Here is a 20,042-nt window from a genome sequence, read left to right on the forward strand (position 1 = left end):
CTTTGCAAAAGACACAAATAGATGAAAAGAGATGCTCAGCATCAGTCACTGAAATTGTCACAAAACCACAATGAAATGCTTCATTGTGTAGTGAACTGTGTATCCACAGGGATGGCTAATAATTTAAGATGATGACACAAATGCTGGCAAAGATGAACATTTGCAGGGTGAGGGCTAAACTAGTCACTTTTAAATTGGGTATTATTATTTATCATTGGTAAAAATGAAGGGAGCTAGGTGGGATGTAGCTCAGTTGGTAGAGTGCATTCTTGGCATGCATGAAGCACTGGGTTCAGTTCCCAGTTGCTGGGGCTGGAGAGATGGCTCAGTGGTTAAGAGCATTGACTGCTCTTGCAGAGGTTTGATTCCCAGCACCCACATGATGGCTAACAACTGTCCGTGACTCTAGTTCTAGGGGAATCTGATGCTCTCTTCTGACCTGGGCACTGTGTGACATGGGTGATAGACATGCAGGCAATACACTCACACATAAAAATAAAAAATTCCCAGTGTTGCGCTACATAGTAAGTTCAAGGCCATCATGAACTACAAGAGACCCTATAACAAAAAAATAGTTACTATGACACAAGTCTATGCAGACACTTTCTCAAGAATGAACAAAGTAAGCCTGTTATTTGAAGGAAAAACAGTAAGTACCAATGACCAAGACTGCTCTGGAGCATCAGGACTCTTTAGCAGGGTGGCCTTACCATTTGGTATTCCTCCACCTGTACATGGTGCTCCACCAGGAAGCCATAGATATCCCCAACACGGATGGTGCTATCCAGGTCCGGCTCCTCTAGGAGCAGCTCACACTGCCTGATCGACTCCTTGGGGTCCTCTGAGTAGGTCCTGCCAGAGGACAGACAAGACCTCAGCTGGATCCAGAATATCCACTGCATCCAAAAGTTAGTAGACGCACCTATCCTACAGGTGTTTTAGATGACATTTTTGTGAAGGTGATTCCTATGAATTAAGTGAATAATTTGTTCACTTAACACTTCATTTAACAAACACTGATCGCCTTCAGTGCTGGGTCTTGTGCTCTGACACCAAGATCTGTTCAGAACAGGCACATTTTGCCCAAGGTAGGAAGAACCTTTTAGTTAAAGATGTTGGCCTTACCATAGACCAGCACACGTGAGCAGACATAGGGGTCTGTGTAGAGCAGAGTCGGATAGTGATTGGACAAAAGCGACGAGCCTGGTGCAAGGTGGGTGACTTGGAGCTGTAAAGGTCTCTGGCTCCAACTTCTGTAGGGTTAGGGCCCATCTGGTCATGCTGACTTAGCTATTCTTAGGAAGTTCCTGGCCTTATTTCTGACCCCTTACTTTCATAGAGTTACTCACCCTGTCCCTTACCTATCTTTTCTGTTCACTTGCTTTGCCCTATGGCTGATGGTCACTTCATGCTGCCAGTGCTCCTCCCCTGTGTCCTGCAGCTTAGGCTGGGCAGAGATGGTCAGATGCATACTCAATTCCACCCAGCCAGGTGGATGGCGCCCTTCCAAGGAGCCCATTATATACATGTTATTTAAAATGCTTTTGAAACTCTGATGAACTTCTCAGATAAGAAAAGCACTTTTGTGTTTGAGCAGAAACAGTCCTGGAAGCTCAATGATGTTTGCTCATGTCATGGTGCCACACAGGGGTTCTTTGAAAAGCTAATAGTATCACATAAAAATGTAGATTCTTGGCTACTACTGAAAAGGAGACAATGTGCTGTCACCCAGGCCTCTCCCCCACATGCCTGGAGCCAGGTAACTGCTGGAGAGGTGAATACCATGATACCCAGAGTCCCTGTTGCACTGTGATGCACAGTGGTCCCTCACTTGGGATATCCATGTTTGGCCTATGACCAGGTCCAAGGCTCTCTTCAACATATCTACTGATTTGAACCAGTCTCATCCTCCTTCCCTCCCCCCATCAATCTCTCAATGTCTCTGGAACAAATCTCCATGATGGCACTGAGATTCTGAGGTCGTTCCCTGAGGGGAGCTCAGATATGTCAGGCAACTAGCTGTTCAAGGAATTATCCCTAAAGAGTATCTGTTTGAAACACAGCTTGGTCTGATCTATTGAAATCAGCCTGAATACTTGTGGACTAGAGAGTCATGGGATATAAACAGAAGGCCTGAGAGACACAAGAGGGCTTTCCAGGCTAGCTTGCCACCACCCTCCTGCCCTCTGCTCCTCTAGGGGACACACCTGCGGGCTTGGATGAATCTCTTCACTAGCGTCATCTTGCTTTGCAGCTGGGCTAGCTTGGTCTCCTGGTCCAGGGGGCTCTTAGCCTTGGCCTTTGACAGGCATTTATAGGCCTCAGTTAGCGCTCCATGGGCCTTGTCATAGTTTTGGTATTCATCAATCTCCACCTGTACCAAAGAGACCCATGAGGACCTAGGGGGCTCTGCTGTGCTCCCACAAGCCCTGCTAGAACCCTGAAGAGGGTCTGTACCTGGGCACAGGCATCATAGAAGCCAGCCAGGAGGTCTAAGGCCCGTCCCTTGGTGTAGAAGCTGATAATATTCTTCATGATCTCTGGATCCTTCCGCCAGTCCAAGGACTGCAGGTAGTTGGCAGCCATGATGTAGATTTCCTTCTGTCTTGAGACGCCCGCAAAGAACACAATTTTCTCTGTGTCTCCAGACTTGAGCAGTGATCTCATGGCCTAGGCAGAGAAAGGGCTGGGGCTCAGTTGAGCAGGTTTAGGTCTGGAAAAATTTCAGGGCAACAGCAGTTTGCTGATGGGAACCAATGCTGCGAGTGTAGCTTCACCAGAAGCACTATCATGAGAAACTGGCCATGCTGCCCAGCCCTTCAAAGTTCTGGCCAAGAAGGCTGTTCCCTTGCTCAGGCTATTCAGAGGCAAGGTGCAGTAGCATGGTGTGTGCCAAAATGCCCCACACATGGCTTAGCTGAGATGCAGGCAGTCTGGGCAGACTCACCTTCAGCTTGTTCCCAGCCTGTGTGTATTTCTTGGTGGCCAAGTGATAGTTGCCCTGGCGCATACAGCAGTTCGCAATCTGCTCTAGCAGTTCACGCCGTGACTCCTCAGTCAAATCCTTGGAGTCCTTGGACACAGTCATCTTCTCAGCCATCTCCTCAGTGATGGTCATGTTCTGTTCTAGGCACAGCTGCAGAGCCTCATGATACTGTGAGAGTACCAGAAAAACAGAGCAAGGCTGTAACTCTGAACTGCTGAGACAGCAGAGGGTGCAGGTTTCCTTTCACATCTGCCATCCCTTCAGAGGAAGCTGGGCCCCACAGGCTGGCCAATGACTGTGGCAGAGTCAGACATGGAAAAGACAAAGATATTTCATCCCAACCTAAAAGACACAGACTCAAACATGTTACTTTCAAACAAGTAACAAACATGTTACTTGTTATTAAGGGTCCATAACTGAGGCTGGGCATAGTGGCACATACATGTAATACCAGCACTTGGGAGGCAGAGGCAGGCAGATCTCTGTGAGTTCAAGGCCAGCCTGGTCTACATAGTAAGTTCTAGGACAGCTGGGGCTACAGGGAGACCCTATCTCAAAAAGAGACCAAAAAAAAGAGTCCATAACTGAGAAGAATAACGTATTTGCTATGGAGAAAAATCCTCAACAATGTACATACTTAAATTAAAAAATACTTCAAGGGCTGGGCGTGGTGGTGCACGCCTTTAATCCCAAAACTCGGGAGGCAGAGGCAGGTGAATCTTTGTGAGTTCGAGGCCAGCCTGGTCTACATAGTGAGTTCTAGGACAGCTAGGGCTACAAGGAGACCTGTCTCAAAAAAGACAAAAAAAATAAATAAATAAAAATAATACCTTAAGGGCTAGCTCAACAGTTAAGAACATTTGTTGCTCTTGCAGACCTGGTTTCAGTTCTTAGCACCCACACATCAGCTCATAACCTTCTATAACTCCAATTCCAGGTGATCCAACATCCTCTCTGGGTGGACACCAGACATACATATAGTGCATACATATAGTGCATACATGCAAGCAAAACACTCATAAAATATAAATAAATCTTAAAAGAAAAACAAAAACAGCCAGGCATGGTGGCACAGGCCTTTAGTCCCAGCACTTGGGAGGCAAAGACAGGTGGATCTCTGTGAGCTGGAGGCCAGCCTGGTCTACAGGGAGACCCTTTCTCAAAAAGACCAAAATATGCCGGGCATGGTGGCACGCCTTTAATCCCAGGACTCGGGAGGCAGAGGCAGGTGGATCTCTGTGAGTTCAAGGCCAGCCTGGTCTACATAGTGAGTTCCAGGACAGCTAGGGCTACAGAAAAAGACCAAAAAAAAAAAAAAAGAGACCAAAATAATAAAAAATAAATAAATTTCTCTGTGATTACTTGTTTATTTCATTAGCATTAAAAAAAAAAAAAAAAACTTCAAGGAGCTGGAGAAATGGCCCAGCAGTTAAGAGCACTGGTTAAACTTGCAGAAGACTCAGGTTAGGTTCTCAGCATTCACATGATGGCTAACAAGTCTTTAATTCCAGTTCCAGGGGATCCAATGCCCGTTTTTGGCCTAAAGAGGCACTGCATGACATGGGTGCACTTACATACATGCAGGCAAAACACTCAAATATAAAATAAATAAAAAAAAACCCAAGTACTTCAAATCCAGCTGTGGTAGTACATACCTAAAATCTCAGCACTTAGGAGGCTGAGGCAGGAGTTGAGTTAGTGGTCAGCTTGAGCTTGAGCTGAAGCAAAAGCTTGAGCTTGAAGGAAAATAAGGGTGGGTGTGATGGCATATACCTTTATTCCAGCACTCAGAGGGCAGAGGCAGGCAGATCTCTGTTGAGTTCAAGGCCAGCCTGGTCTACATAGTGAGTTCCAGGCCAGCTGGGGTTACAGGGAGACCCTATCTTAAAAAGAACAAAACAGCCAGGCGTGGTGGCACACGCCTTTAATCCCAGCACTTGGGAGGCAGAGGCAGGCAGATCTCTGTGAGTTCGAGGCCAGCATGGTCTACATAGTGAGTTCCAGGACAGCTGGGGCTACAAGGAGACCCTGTCTCAAAAAAGACAAAAAAAAAAAAAAAAAAAAAAAAAAAAAAAGAACAAAACAAAACAACCTCCCTTCACCAGACTATGTTGGGCATGTTGGCATGTGCCTATGGTCCTAGCTACTTGGGAGGCTGAGGCAGAAGGATTACTTGAAGCCAGAAGTTTGAGGCCAACTTGGTTCAAACCCCATCTCAAAAGAAAAATATCTAGGTACAGGGGCACAAGCCTTTAATCCCAGCACTTAGAAGGCAGAGGTAGGCTGATCTCTGTGAGATGGAGGCCAGCATGGTCTACATAGTGAGTTCCAGGCCAGTCAGGGCTACAGGGAGACCCTGTCTTAAAACAAAAAAGGCAAAACAAAACAAATAAGCAAATAAACCCAAACATAGGATATTTATGATGTGTGCATTTTACTGTTCATGCATGTATACACTTATTGATATATACACATATACAGAGTTGACTCCCTGGCTAGATCTGAAGACATGTGGCGTAGGTGGTAAGGCTGCCCTCAATAGCAGCAGTCTTGGTGAACTGTGCTGAGTAAACTTCTAGGACATCCCTCCATTTCTAGCCCAGGTGGTAGCCATGGCTTTTCCTGAGAAATTATAACCAAGAGAGACAGCAGAGCCATTCCCCACTCTGCAGTTCCCACTAGCCCTTACCTTCTTGGCAGCCAGCAAAAGCTCCACAGCCTTCTCAAACTGCTTGTGCTTGATGCAGAAGTCTGAGCAGCGGGCCAGAAGAGCAGGATCTGACTTCTCATCCAGGTCCTCTGCTATGAGCTGTAGGGCTGCAAACTGCTGGGTGGCAAAAGCCAGCTCCAAGGCCTTAGAGAAGTGTCCAGCCTATGAGCAATGGTGGAACCTTAGATGCTGCTTGAGCCCCAAGATCCCAAGACTTTGCCCAGCCAGGTCCCCTGAAGCTTCACAAAGGTAAGTGCCTCTTGTCTCTGCAGGGGCCTATTGGCCTCCCCCTCAGGTCTCAGGGCAGGAGCTATCTGCAGGTCCCCAACTGAAGCCAAGCCCTCACCTTGTGATAGAGCATGACAGCCCTGTCCATCTGCTCTCCCTTCTCCTCATAGTATCGGGCTGCCTCAATCATGTCCTCTGGGGAGCTCAACAGGGCCAAGTTCATGAGCTGGTCGTCTAGGCAGTTTTCCTGTAGGGAGGAAGGTGAAGCTTTGCAGGTAGTTTTGTCTGGCACGTGTTAAGGTTCAGATAGCCCTGCCCCCTCACCAACAGGGTCTCAAGGACTTCTCAAGCTCCTGAGAAAAGGGAACCAAGCTGATAAGCACCCTGGTCTTTGAAGTCAAGAGAAGCAGACTTTTCTCCACTGTTTGGCCAATACAGCAGGCTTCCCCTTTGATCTCTAAAGAGGACAGGTTTTAACAGTTCTGCTCTCCCACTCCCCACCCCCCAACTTTAAAAAAAATACATCTTCCCACCTTCTGCAGGAAGCAGAAGCCTCCCCCTTAAAAAGACCCCAGCTCACAACCTGGGCAGACATTTTCCCTGCCTGGAAGGGAATCTGTCTCATGTGTTCTTTTGCTAATAAACTCTATTCCGATGGAGTCTTATCTGTGTCCTGGTACATTCTCCTGATCAACTGGATTCATCCATAGGCTACTTTTTAATCTATCAAATGGTGCCGAAACCCAGGCCTTACTTCAAGGGACCCACCTGGACTTCAATGCCACTAACTTGGCTTTCAGGTACACTTCTTTTCTCTCTCCTCCTCTCCCCAGCCCTCTGCTTTGCTTTCACCTCTTTCTGGCTCTCCTCACTCAGTAACACACTCTGCCTTGCCTGCATCTTCTTTTGATCTCCTTTCCCATTGATTTTCATCAGTCCCAGGCAGCACTATGGTCTCTGTGATGGAACTGCTTCATCTGTTTGCTACCTTGGTTCCCCCGCCCACTGCTCGCCACCAGCATACCCCCACCCCTGCCCCGCCATGGGCCTGCAAGGTCTGTTGTCTTCCATCTTTTTTTCCTGTTTTTATCCTCTTCCACTGCCTTTCTTCCTCACCTTACTCAGGATGATTTCTGATACCATTCAATCCAACACATACAAATGCTCTGTATCCTTCTCCTCTCTCTCCGCCTCCCATACTAAAGCTTTTTACTCCCCTCCAAGTGCTGGCCAGCCCACCACATGTCTGACCTCCCATGCAGGCTCTAAACTTACATGACCACGAGGCTTTTCCTTCCCACTATTTACCCCCTCCAGGTAGCTGCCAAGATTGCCAGCTCACCTGCCCTGGGGATTTTTTTCTTTAACATTCTAATGAAATGTTAAGTTTCCAGCTGATCCCATTCTTAAATTCTCTTATAAACTTGGCTAAAAACCCTTTAGGGGACCCTTTCTCCCCATTTTTGACCCAACTAGCCTAAACCGGCTGGGCAACTTTCCTGGACCATTTAAACAATTTCAGGCGGCTTGCCCCATTGACAATAAAAAAAACGTTTCAAAGGCCTTTTTTTCTCCTAAACTTTTTCTCAGGCAAAGGGGCTCAAAATTTTGATCTTAGGCCCTCTTGGGCATCAAGCAACTGGTGCTCAGGTGCCTACTTTCACTATACATAAACGGTCACAGGCACTGCTCAGGCAAGTCATATGCTTTCAGACCAACAAACACTGATTTCTATGTCCTGTTCCTTCTGCTGCCTTCATGAGTTTCCTTTTGGGCATAGCTTGTGTCTAGAAATTCAGAGATCCTGAGAACTTGGCTTCCCATTCACAGCTACAATGGTTAGTGAGGGGGCAGGGCTATCTGAACCTTAACAGTGCACAGATGTAAGCACACCTCCCTTCAGTTTGGTGTCACTAGGGGATCTGTGCCATTGGTTTTTTTGTTGTTGTTGTTTTGGGGTTGTTTTTTTTTGCCATTTTTTTTAAAGAGTGCCAAGCCTTACTAGGTTTGTCTGCATACCAGGAATTTTTGTACCAGGACTTTCAGATGTTTTTTGCTATATAATACAGAGTACTGCAAGAAATGCCTGGGGTGGAGATAATTAAAGAAACAAAACTGGGGGATGCACTCATAAAAATGCCAATTGTTTACATGAAGTGTCTATCTATTTGCAAAGCTGTAGCCTCTGAGCCAGGCCACTACTACTGGTTGAGGAGCATGACAACTCAGTGTCTGGCAAACCACCTTAACTGGAGTAAAGAGGAAAGGGAGAAGGGCAGGGAGAGCCAGAAGTGAGTATGGACATCACAGTGACTATCAGCCTTCATGATGCAAACTTCTTAACCTCTGTGTTTGAAGTACTGTGCTGAATAGCTTCAGTTGTCAACTTGACACACTTGGGAAGAAGGAATCTCAATTGGGGAATTTCCTCTATTAGGGAATTTCCTCTATTGGGGAATTTTCTCTATTGGACTGGCCTGTGGGCATGTCTGTAAGGCATTTTCTTGATTGTTGAGTAATTTAGGAGGGCCCAGCCCACCATGGGTGGTGCCATCCCTGAGCAGGTGGTCCTGAGTTGTATAATAAAGCAGGCTGAGAACCAGCTAGGGGAGCAAGCCAGTAAACAGTGTTCCTCCATGGTTTCTGCTTCAGCCCCTGCCTCCAGGTTCCTGCCCTAGTTTCCCTCAAGGATAAACTGTGATTCAGATATGTGAACCAAACAAACTCCATCTTCCCATCTTCCTCAAGTTAGTTTTGGTCAGTATCACAGCAACAGAAAGCAAAAGCAAATTAAGACAAGCACTGTTTTTTTTTTTGGGGGGGGTCTTTTTGAGATAGGGTCTCCCTGTAGCCCAAGCCTGCCGGGAACTAACACAGATCCGCCTGCCTCTACCTCCCAAGGGCTGGGACTAAAGGTGTGTACCACCACACCCAGCAAGACAAACACTCAATAAAACTCTGAAAATAGTAACAGAGCACAACCTGCCTCCTGCCCAAGTAGAACCACATACCTTGCACAGGCGGATTGCATTGTTGAAGGCCTGTGCCCGTGTGTAAAAGTGTACTGCCTGTTTCACCTCCTCCTGGCTCTCGTACTGCCGGGCAAGGTGGTAGGATGCAGCCCAATCTCCAGTCTCGTTGGCTATTTCAGCAGCCTAGGAAGATCCAGAGCACCCAGGTCTCACATCTTTTGGGTAACCTTATCCACCCAAGCAGGCTCGTACTAACAGGATGGACTAACCTCTCTCTTTTTAAAAAAATATTTTATTATTTGTATGTATATGAATGCATTGCCTGCACATAAGTGAGTGCACACATATGGTGCAATAACACGGAGGTCAGAAGAGGGTTTCAGATTCCCCTGGAACTGGAGCCAAGGATGGTTCACAGCTGCCATGTGGGTGCTGGGAATTGAACTCGGGTCCTCGGCAAGAGCAGTTGGTGCTCTTAACTGCTGAGCCATCTCTCCAGCCCCCTAACTTCTCTTTTAAAAAATTAAAAAAAAAAAATAAAAGATTTTATTTTTATGGTGTGTAAGTGCAATGCCTTCAGAGGCCAGAAGAGGGCATCAGATCTCTTTGAGCTGGAGTGAGTGGTTGTTGTTAGTCAGCCCACATTAGCGCTGGGATATATTTTATTTTTTTGTGATGCAGGGAATCCAACTGAGGGACTCATGTATACCAGGCAAATACTCTAACTCCCAACCTGCTCTCACCTTATGAATGTTGCCCTGGAAGCAGTGAATGCGAACCAGGGAGAAGTAGTCCTGTGCCAGCTCATAGTAGCGCAGTGCAGTGTCCATCTCTGCTTGACTCTCAAGGTATTGGGCCCACCACCTCCACAGCGTCCTATGGGGTGGCCCTCAGGGTTGAGGATCTCATTCCCATTGGAACTGACACCCTGTACCACCACCACCACCCCTAGACATGCGTGGGAGATGCATGCAATTGGAAGGGACAGGTCCAGGGTCTGTCACAGGGCCAGCACTAGGACCAGGAGGATTGTCCCCTACTCTGACATGGAACACCACCCAGCCAGAACTCATGGCTAACTTGGATAACTGAGAAGTGATATCCTGCTGGGGACACTTACTTGTCTTTCATTCTATTGATGTAGAGCTCCAGGGACTGCAGGTCTTCTGAAAGCATCCTGGGTACCTCGAAACGGTGGGTATCTGACTTTTCATAGCTGAGGAAGGAGGAAACCAAAGGACTATGTTCCTTCCCGTTTTGCCTCATGATCGGGGGCTCTATCACAGAGTGCAGGGAGCATGTACATGGCCTGAAGCCCTGGGTTCTGTGCACTGTTGAATATTCTGTGGTATGTGGGCTCAGGGTGTGAGACACACCTCAGGGTTTCTCATTCAAATTCTAGATCACAGAAATGAATCTAAGTATAGCTCATGATAGCTTTGGAAAGGGCTGTTTTGTAGCCAGATCCTTAGAGGTAACACATTTGTTCTCAGGGGTCCCCAAATCTGATGTATGCGACACTGACTGGACATAGAAAGTCAGACATTCTATCCCACCACCACAGAACCCAGGCTCCTGTGACACACAGGCTGTCCTGAGGTAAATCTTTTAGAACTGCCAGGGCCACCTGATCAAGGCAGCAACTGCTGGGGCCCATCCTTGCCCAAGCCCCACTCACTAACTGAGGGCCAGGCCACAGTCGGCGCTGGCTTCCAGGTGCTTGGCATAGTTGTAATATGTAGTGCGTAGGTGGACACGGTCGTAGAGCTCAGCCACCTCCACAGCTTTCTGCCACTGGTTGGAGGCCTGATAGAACTTGTTCAGGAGATCATAGCGCTTGCATTTCTTGTACAGTTGCTCAGCATCCTCCTAAGGGTAAATAAAGAAGGATTCTTCATCAGTCACAGTGCTGATGCTTTGGAAAGACCATTCTTGGAGAGTGGGTGATAGTCACCAGGAGTGTCATTGCTGTGAAGCTCACTGTACAGGAGAAGGTGGGCAGAGCAACAGCTGCCCCCATAAGCTCATGAGACATACAGCATTTCTCATGGACACACACTTTAGATGCATGTGGATACTATACAGTGAAGACAGGCAACATGCATCCAAGTGACATTCCAGTCACTCGTTGGAGAGTGAGACCTGTGTATTGCCAAATATCTAAGCCTGCTATAGCCCAACCAGTCTCTGGTATGGTTCTGCGGAACTCCTGTGCTCTCCTGCAAATGAGGAGGTCCTCTGGGGTGGGTTGCCTGTCTACCAATTCCCTGTTTAGAGGTCTATCCCCTACACCCACATGTGTACCAAGTTCTCCTAATGATGCAGCCTCCAACTTTTGGGAAGTTGTCTTTGGGTCTCTCTGGAAAAGTATGCAGTGAGCTCTAAGACCCAGACCAGAGGCTTCAGAGTCACCTTAAGGACCCAACCTGATGGTTTAGGCTAGTTTGAGGGGCTTCTGCTTACAACTAAACACCTGACAAGCACACCCTCTCTCCCCTCTGTAGGCACCAGGTCTCAAGAGACCAGCCGTCAGACTACCTGCCTATCTGCCAGCCACCCCATCTCCTGAGGTTTCTACCAGACTCCAGTTGAGAAGGGTCCATGCTCTACAGCCTCTGCCCTCTTTATTGCAGACAGGCTCAGCTTGGCAATGTGGTGGGAGTGGCCACCCTCCTCTCTACACCCAGGTGATGTCTGTCTGAGGCTGGGTCCACTCACCAGCATGCCCAATTGTATGGCCAACATGGCTACTCTGGCTTCCAGCTCTGGCTCCTGTTCAGCCTCCCGCAGTGCTCGAGCCCCTCGGGCATGACCCATGTTCCCTAGGCACACCTTGGCGACATCCAGCCGCTGATTCTTCACACACATGCGTGCCATATTCTTCCAGACAGTCTCACTGTAGACAGACAGGAGGCCCTGTCAGGTTTCAGCCCAGGGCTTGGGCTTCCAAAAAGTCCCTACCTCAGCATCAGTTAATGCACATGGCCACCAAGAAGGGGGCCATACATGACATTGTCTGGCCAACACACTAAGACTGCAGACCAGGTACCATATGTACATTACTCCAAACAAAGGAAGGGGAGATGTCTTAAGCTTCCCTCTGACATGTCTCCAATGGCCTTCTTGGTTTTTTAAAAAATTTTATTATTTTTATTTTATGCGTAGGCATGTATTGCCTGCGTGTAGGTAAGTGCACCTGTGTCATGCAAGGGTAGAAGAGGCTGTTGGATCCCCCGGGACTGGAGTTACGGACAGTTGTTAGCTGCCGTGGGTGCTGGGATTCGAACCCAGGTCTTCTGCAAGAACAACCAGTGTTTTTAACGGCTGAGCCATCTCTCTAGCCCCGCCTTCTTGGTTTTGAAAGCCTCTGGGGATGACACAGAGGACAAATGGTCTTCTGAAACTCCTTTGCCCTGTTACTTTGCTCAGTAAGCTGGCTTTTCCTAATTGTGAGCACACACTGAGACAGGTCAAAGACAGAACCTGTTGGGGCTGGAGAGATGGCTCAGTGGTTAAGCATACTGACTGCTCTTGCAGAGGACCTGGGTTCAATTCCCAGTACCCACATGGCAGCTAACAACCATCTGTAACTCCAGTTCCAGGGAATTTGATGCCCTCTTCTGACTTCTGTGGGCATTGCATGACACAGGTGCACTTAAATACTTAAACATATAAAATAAAAATAATGAAATTTTTTTAAAAATAAGAAAAAGGCCAGGCGTGGTAGTGCACGCCTTTAATCCCAGCACTTGGGAGACAGAGGCAGGCAGATCTTTGTGAGTTCCAGGCCAGCCTGGTCTACATAGTGAGTTCCAGGACAGCTGGGGCTACAGGGAGACCCTGTTTCAAAAAGACAAAAGAAAGAAAAAAAAGAAAAAAAGACAGAACCTCTTGCTCACAATGGAACAGGGAGTTCCAGAGAACTTTCATAAATCAATCCCAGTGGTGAGGATGCTACAGAAAGAGGGGGCCATGATAGCCTCTTCAGACAGTCAGATGGTAGTGTCTAGGAATGCAGGGTGAAGGGGGTCCATAACCCCATCACAATCTGGGGACCAGGAACAGAGCTAGGCTCACAGCCAGCCCCTGAGGTGGGGCTAGTCAGTGAACCCTCCCTTGTCCCTCATTCTGAGGTGGTCTACAGTGAGCCAACCTTCCTCAGAGAGCCTCTTCAGACTCTGGTATTGTCCAGCACAGACAGCTGCTTGACGCCTCAGACACAGCCTTTTGTAAACATACAGCTTAGGGCAAACACCAAACCAGAATGGCAAAGGGGACAAGTTTACTTTCCACATTGTCTCCTTTCTACTTAAGTTGGACTAGGTTTTTGTTTTTGTTTTTGTTTTTTGCCTTTTTCAGACAGGGTCTCCCTGTAGTCCCAGCTGGCCTGGAACTCACAGAGATCCACCTGCCTCTGCCTCCCGAGTGTTGGGATTAAAGGCATGCACCACTATGCCGGGCTGGACTAGGTTCTTATTCTAAGACCACAGCAGTGCTGTAATACACACAGGCATACACATATACATGGACACTCTCACAAATGCTTGTGTAGACACATGCACCCATGCATGCACACACACTCGCAGCAAACCCTGAGGAGTTGAGGCTTCAGAGGACGTGGGGACAGGGGTGTCACTATGGAAGCATTCATCTCAGGCCCTCCCATCACATTCCAGTGACTATATTCAGATAAAGCCTGGCCACAGCTGCAGTTTCCTCCCAGGAGGTGGAGCAGGTCTGTCCTTTCCTAACCTCACAGATTCAGCAGAACTAAGGAACTTGGAGGATAGCTGCCTGAGAGGCCAGCTGCTATTCTGGTGAGTGAAGGCACTGGGGCCTACAGTACAAGTGTCCTGAGCATTTTTCTAATGATCTGTCCAGGGAGGGGGAAGAGGGACTTCTCCAGAGCACAGCTATCAGGCCTAGTCATACTATGGGCAGCACCATGACCACATGGATCCACATCTGAAGTTTCTTGATTTGAACAGAAGTAAAAGTGGCTCCCATGATGGAGGCACGGGTGGCCACTACTGGAGGAGGGTATCTATGGTTGAAATTCTACATATCCTAATGCTCTTTTCCTACAAGCCAGCATTTTTTTTTTTTTTTTAACGTGCCTGGGTCCTGCTAGAACTCTGGTTGCCTAGATAGATATGTGCACCAAGTTACAGGAGGGCAGGCATGAGCTATGTATTTTAGCAGTGATAGCTCTGGTGGCTACTACCTGGGGAGGCCTGGCCAGAGTTACAGGGTAGCAACATGGGGCCAAGGTGTTGTATTGAGAGAGGGGTAACTGTCTGCCTAACCCCAGCCCAGGACCAGCTAGCTAGGGAGGGCTTCTATCTACCCCCAATGAAAGCTCCCCAGCCTCATCCTTCCACTGCCTCTCCTGGGACTTCTCACACTCTGCCCTGCAATTTCCACGACACTTGAGAGCTGTTGAGAAGATGACACACAGGCTGGGCTGGGGACCTCTAAGAGGTACAGCACCATCCTGACTTATTTCTCTGGCAAGTAGATGCACTGTGCTATGCCTTTGAATTCAAATGACTCACAGTAGCTGTGAGGCAGCAGATGCAGCAAAAACTGCTCAGTGCCACATAGCCAGAGCCCAGAGTAACTTCTTTACAGGAGCCATTGCTATGATCAGATACATCAGTGTCAGAGGTTATTTGGGGGCTTTAAGCAATAAATCACAGTCTTAACATTTGAACTCTCTACCCTCCTTTTTTGTAGACCTTCACAGGGATTCTGGACCCTATCCTAAGACCCTGTGGGATACCTGTCAGTGCTGTAGACAAAGGTTCTCTAAGTCACTGTTGGCCCTAGAGATGTCAGCTAGTCAAGTGCGGCCCAGGGGTAAGTTTGGAATTGCAAAAGAAATGCTGTTTCTCCCAGCACAGCTCCAGTAAGCCTACAGAACTTTTAGAACAGACAGGGCCTTCTCAGGTGCTCAGTGCTCTAGGCCTGCTGGGTTAGCTGCGTGCTACTGTGTCTCTAGTAAGATGGTAGTTAGATATGAGGCCTTCTTTTATCATCCTGCTCCAAACTAGTTCATGTGATTAGAACCTATGATTTATTTTAAAACTTTTTTTTGAGACAGGGTCTCACTACATAGCCTTGGCTGACCTGGAATTCACTATGTATACCAGGTTGGCTCCCCAAGTGTTGGGATTAAATGTCTATGACACCACACCTGGTTCTAGAACATTAAAAAAAATGGTTTACCCTCATTGCCTCCTGAGACCTGGGTGTGGAAGCTAGAGGGAAGGGAAGACTTGGCCTTTTGTCTGCCTCAATCTAAGTCAGGGTAGTTTCCTTTCTAATGCATCATTTGGAAAGCAAGTGGCTGTGTCCGAATCTAGTGATAGGAGAAAATAACCTAAATAAATGCAGTCACTGGCCTTGTGGATAGAACTGGCTGGTATGTGCCCCAGGATCTCCTATCTCCCGTGGGAGGGTGTGATCAAGGCCAGTGTCTGGCCCTTTTGCTGAGGGACAGACAGGCATGGAGACTTGTCTTGGTGTTGCTGTGCTTCCCTGGCCCTGTAAGTGACAAAGATCTGTTCATATCACTGAAATTCTCAGCTATTTTCACACTGGCCTCTGCCCGAGAATGAAGCCTCTATTGAGCAGGGGTTCTGAAGATCATGTGTTGGAAGACAGCCCCCAGCCAGGCAGGAAGTCTAGAGGGTCCCTTACAGGACAACAAAAGCCCTCTTCTGCTGGCTTGGGGCCACTATGCACCAACCATGGAGAAGGCAGGGCTACCAACTCCTGGAAGAGCCTGGCACCAAGAAATGGCTGCCAGCATACTCCACAAATGCATGCTACATCCTCTGTAGCTGCCTCTAGCCCAGGATCATTTCAACCCCTACACAATTCCTGACAGCCATACACAACTCCCCAACAACCCCACTCTTCCCAGCTCTAATTCCAATGCATCTGGCATAAATTCCAAGATGCAAATACTCTCCTAGCCCCATCCAAGTCTTCAGAATGTCCTGTTATCTGAGCTACTCTGTGGCAAGGGATCACATCTGCACTTCATCAGTTCCCAAGCGCCTAGAATGAGAAGCAGATGTGGCCAGGGAGAGAGCTGGCTCTGCCATGAGCCTGGTTTCTGGGAGGACCCGTGTTCTACTGAATCTTAGTTGGACCTGTCCTGAGTGAGGACATTGGGCAGTTAGGAGACTAGCAGACTGATCTGTACAATGTATATTCACCTTTGCTGAATCTTGCTGTTGCTTCTCTGCTTTCTGTATGCTCCTTGCTTGTCCAAGTACAGGAGGACTAGATGAGTGTTTAGAAGCTACAATACCAACTGAAGGCAGCAGAGAGCAGGGAGAATAGGAAGGAGCCCTTCCTCCATCCTGGTTTTGGGTCCCTTGGGTGGGACACTTGCTACCAGTAGTATGAGAGCCTTGTATCCTCTACAAACAGTATCACACCTCAGCAGAGGTACCTCCTAACTCCATCTCTCCCCGTCTACCCTCCCACACAGCCAAACAGAAGGCTGAGGGTACAGACACCCAGAGATCCAAAAATACAGGCTGGACAGACACGAACCAGGCTTTGGCCTCCTCCCCACCCAGCCCAGGAAAGGAAAAACAGTGTTAGCTCAAGAGATACATTTAAGATGATCAGACTTATCCTCATAGCCTGTTGTACCAGATACTCAGAAGGATGAGGCAGAATGATTATTTAATTCTAGGAGTTCAAAAACCTTAAAAGTTTTCGGGGTTTGAGGTCCAGAGAGATGGCTCAGTGGTTAACAGTGTGTACTGCTCTTGCAAAGGACCTGGGTTCAGTTCTCAGCACCCATGTTGGGTGACTTACAATCACCTGTTAGTCCAGCTCCAGGGGATCTGACATCCTCTGCTAGACTCCTCCAACACTTGAACTCACGTTTATACACACACACACACACATGCATAATTAAAATAAAACTTTAAAAGTTTTCATGGTTTTTCACGGTGTGAAACTACATAACTGGGGCCGGGATGGTAACGGCTGCACCAAGGGGCTGCACTGCAGGGAGGCTGGGCTGTGACTGCTGGCCATGACCACCACCACCTGCTCTGTGTGGCCCCTTGGCTCCACCTCAGCCATGATGATTCACGGCTTCCAGAGCAGCCACCAGGACTTCTCCTTCGGACCCTGGAAGCTGACAGCTGCCAAGACCCACATCATGAAGTCTGCAGATGTGGAGAAGTTAGCTGATGAATTGCATTATGCCATCTCTCCTTGAAATGATGTTTGGAGACATTTTAAGGGTCCAGCATGGCTCTGGCTTTGGAATTGAGTTCAATGCTACAAACGCACTAAGATGTGTAAACTACCACCAAGGAATGCTTCAATTGGCTTGTGCTGAAGAGTGGCAGGAAAGTAGGACAGAGAATCCTCCAAAGAAGTTATTAAACCATGTGATTGGACCTATACAATAGATTATAAAGGAATATTACTTGGAGAACCTCTTAAGTTGAAGGTTGTACGTACAAGGGATCGCAGAGATACAGAGAAATAGAAAGCCAGAGAACAGATTAAATTTTTTGAAGTTCTTCTATTTGAAGATGAACTACATGGTCATGCAGTTTCCAGCCTGAGTGTGAAAATTAGAGTAATGCCTTCAAGTTTTTTTCCTGTTGTTTTGGTTTTTCATGGGAATTGATGGGGTGCTTATCAGAATGAATGACACGAGGCCTATATGTTACGAGAACATATATCATGAGAGAGCAAAATTGCTAATTTAATGCATGTTCCACCGTCCCTCTTCACAAAACCTAATGAAATATCACAATACTTACCAATCAAGGAGGCAGTTTGTGAGACGCTAATATTTCCAGAAAGAATTGATCCTAACCCTGAAGACTCACAAGAAAGTACACCTGCAGACTAGAAATTGGTACAATACCTTCTTGCTGTGGAATCTCACAACTTGGCCATTCACAGGGGGTATTCATTATGAGAATTAATTCCCTAATGTAAAGATTTTCTGTAGCTTTAAAGGAAATCAAAAATAAAAGATTGTTGTAGGCAGGTTCCATTCAACTGCTAGTTGTACTGTCAGTCTTCAAATTCATACTCCAGATTACATGCTCTGGAGGTACATTTGGATTCCTGAGTAATCAGCCACAGTGGTGTGTATGTCTCAGCAGTGGCCATGATCCGCATCCATTATGAAGCACTGCCTTCTACTGCGAAGAGGTTAATTTGTAAATTATCACTGAATCCCAATGCCAAGTGACTTTCATGGGGTTCTTGATCTTGCACGTTGATGTCCAGTGCTTGATCTTTGCTTTGGGCTCTCTGGTGTTTATTCACCCTTCTGGAGACTTGTGACTTGTCACCTAGGAAAATTAATCTTAAGACATTCACTAGTTGGAGTTTCTGGACAATATCATATTGCTTGTGTGTTTATACGCACATGTATTTTTTTTTCTTTTTCTTATCTGTATTTACCTTTTGAAGAATGTGACTTGAGCACTCCACTTCCATTATTCACAAGCCTCAATGAATTACAAGACCTAGGGAAGCTTGGGGTTTTGTTCTTACACTTTGGAAAACAAGCCATGTGGGGATTCCTTCCATCAAGCTGTTTCTGCTTACATACTTATTTCTAGGACTAGTACATGCAGAGTAACTACAGGGGACGGAAACCTTACAGAAATTCTAGAAGAGGAAACTCAAGCGATTCGAACAAATTTCTTTTAAACATGAAGATGTATCTCGGAACACTTTATTGACAAGTGACTTTGGTCTACTAAGGAATCCAGCTTGATAGCTAAACACTTCAGACCACAGTAGGTTATATTACACCCTACAACAAACTAACATGTTAAAAGTAAGCCAAGGTGAAATTGGAAAAAGCATGGCTAGCTTCACTTACTGCCTAAGGGATCACAGTATCACTTCAAGGTAGAAGGAAATCTATCTTCATGCCACAGAGGTTCTTAAATGTTAACAAAAATAAACAAAAAATCCTGGAAAATATATTATTGGAAGGAATGAAGGTAAGTATTGAAATGTGGTGCAGTTCAGTCCACTTCTTCCATTCGGGAGGTATCATCTCCTTCAAGGGGCAGCATTTCTTCAGTCACAGCAGCACTGGTCTCATCAGGAGTGGGATCATCCTCATCAATACCTAGACCGAGTTTGATCATCCTGTAGATCCTGTTAGCATGTGTCTGGGGATCTTCCAGACTGAAGCCAGAAGACAGAAGTGCAGTTTCATACAGCAAGATGACCAGATCCTTCACAGACTTGTTATTCTTGTTGGCCTCTGCCTTTTGCCTTACGGTCTCAATAATGGAGTGGTCGGGGTTGATCTCCAGGTGCTTCTTTGCTGCCACGTAGCCCATTGTGGAGTTGTCTGTTAATGCTTGAGCTTTCATGATTATTTCTGTGTTAGCCGTCCACCCGTATGTACTTGTGATGCTACAGCAAGGGGATGTCACCAATCTGTTTGACACGACCACCTTTTCAACCTTTTTTTCCAAGATGTCTTTCATAATTTTGCACATTTTTCAAAATTTTTCAAACTTTGTCTTTTTCTCTTCCTGTTTCTTCTTCGTCTTCTGGGCTTTCTGGTGTTTATTCACACTTCTGGAGACTTGTGACTTGTCACCTAGGAAAACTAATCTTGTAAGATATTCATTAGTTGGAGTTTCTGGACAGTATCATATTGTGTGTGTGTTTATACACACATGTATTTTTAAAACTTGTTAACCTGCATGTCTTGGTTCCTGAGTAGTGTTAGATTACTTGGGTTTTTTTTTTTTGGTCTTTTTGAGACAGGGTCTCCCTGTAGCCCCAGCTGACCTGGAACTCGCTATGTAGACCAGGCTGGCCTCGAACTCACAGAGATCCGCCTGCCTCTGCCTCCCGGGTGCTGGGATTAAAGGCGTGTGCCACTATGCCTGGCTAGATTACTTGTTTTGATAATACATTGTTTAAGATTAAATTAGCCACTTAATAACTACCTAAAGATTCTTGGTTTAATTAAGGAGGAAAATCTATTTTCTCCTAATGGAAACTTGAGGAAACCTCCATTTCAGACACCTGCTGTACTTTTCGTTTGGGAATATTGAGTTGGAGATTCTGCATCTGTATGAATGGTAACTGTCCTACATGAGTGACTTTGATC

At 46.8% G+C, this 20,042-nt stretch overlaps 3 protein-coding genes and 1 pseudogene across 3 annotated transcripts in view; 2 read left to right on the forward strand and 2 right to left on the reverse strand.

Annotated features, from left to right (window-relative positions):
• Ift140 (intraflagellar transport 140) overlaps positions 1 to 20,042 on the reverse strand; it is a 107,983-nt gene that overhangs the window by 3,367 nt on the left and 84,574 nt on the right. The window contains exons 20-30 of the mRNA XM_008856181.3: positions 11,615 to 11,792; positions 10,575 to 10,765; positions 10,017 to 10,112; positions 9,640 to 9,772; positions 8,936 to 9,079; positions 6,043 to 6,171; positions 5,676 to 5,858; positions 2,948 to 3,154; positions 2,458 to 2,670; positions 2,208 to 2,374; positions 711 to 852 (exon numbers count right to left, since the gene is read on the reverse strand). Of these exons, the coding sequence (XP_008854403.1) occupies positions 711 to 852; positions 2,208 to 2,374; positions 2,458 to 2,670; positions 2,948 to 3,154; positions 5,676 to 5,858; positions 6,043 to 6,171; positions 8,936 to 9,079; positions 9,640 to 9,772; positions 10,017 to 10,112; positions 10,575 to 10,765; positions 11,615 to 11,792 (1,783 nt within the window). The remainder of the gene's footprint in view (positions 1 to 710; positions 853 to 2,207; positions 2,375 to 2,457; positions 2,671 to 2,947; positions 3,155 to 5,675; positions 5,859 to 6,042; positions 6,172 to 8,935; positions 9,080 to 9,639; positions 9,773 to 10,016; positions 10,113 to 10,574; positions 10,766 to 11,614; positions 11,793 to 20,042) is intronic.
• Positions 13,689 to 20,042, forward strand: part of Tmem204 (transmembrane protein 204) — a 46,272-nt gene continuing 39,918 nt past the window's right edge. The window contains exon 1 of the mRNA XM_008856180.3: positions 13,689 to 13,713. The gene's annotated coding sequence lies outside the window, so the exon portion shown is untranslated. The remainder of the gene's footprint in view (positions 13,714 to 20,042) is intronic.
• On the forward strand, positions 17,007 to 17,795 carry LOC103752424 (annotated as a pseudogene).
• On the reverse strand, positions 18,777 to 19,650 carry LOC115068125 (heat shock protein HSP 90-alpha-like). Its single transcript, XM_029557769.1, has one exon. It carries the CDS (start codon positions 19,417 to 19,419, stop codon positions 18,934 to 18,936), a length of 486 nt encoding a protein of 161 aa, XP_029413629.1. The 5' UTR covers positions 19,420 to 19,650; the 3' UTR covers positions 18,777 to 18,933.

Source organism: Nannospalax galili, unplaced genomic scaffold, assembly GCF_000622305.1.
Source record: "Nannospalax galili isolate Female #2095 unplaced genomic scaffold, S.galili_v1.0 scaffold668, whole genome shotgun sequence".
Taxonomy (NCBI): Eukaryota; Metazoa; Chordata; class Mammalia; order Rodentia; family Spalacidae; genus Nannospalax; species Nannospalax galili.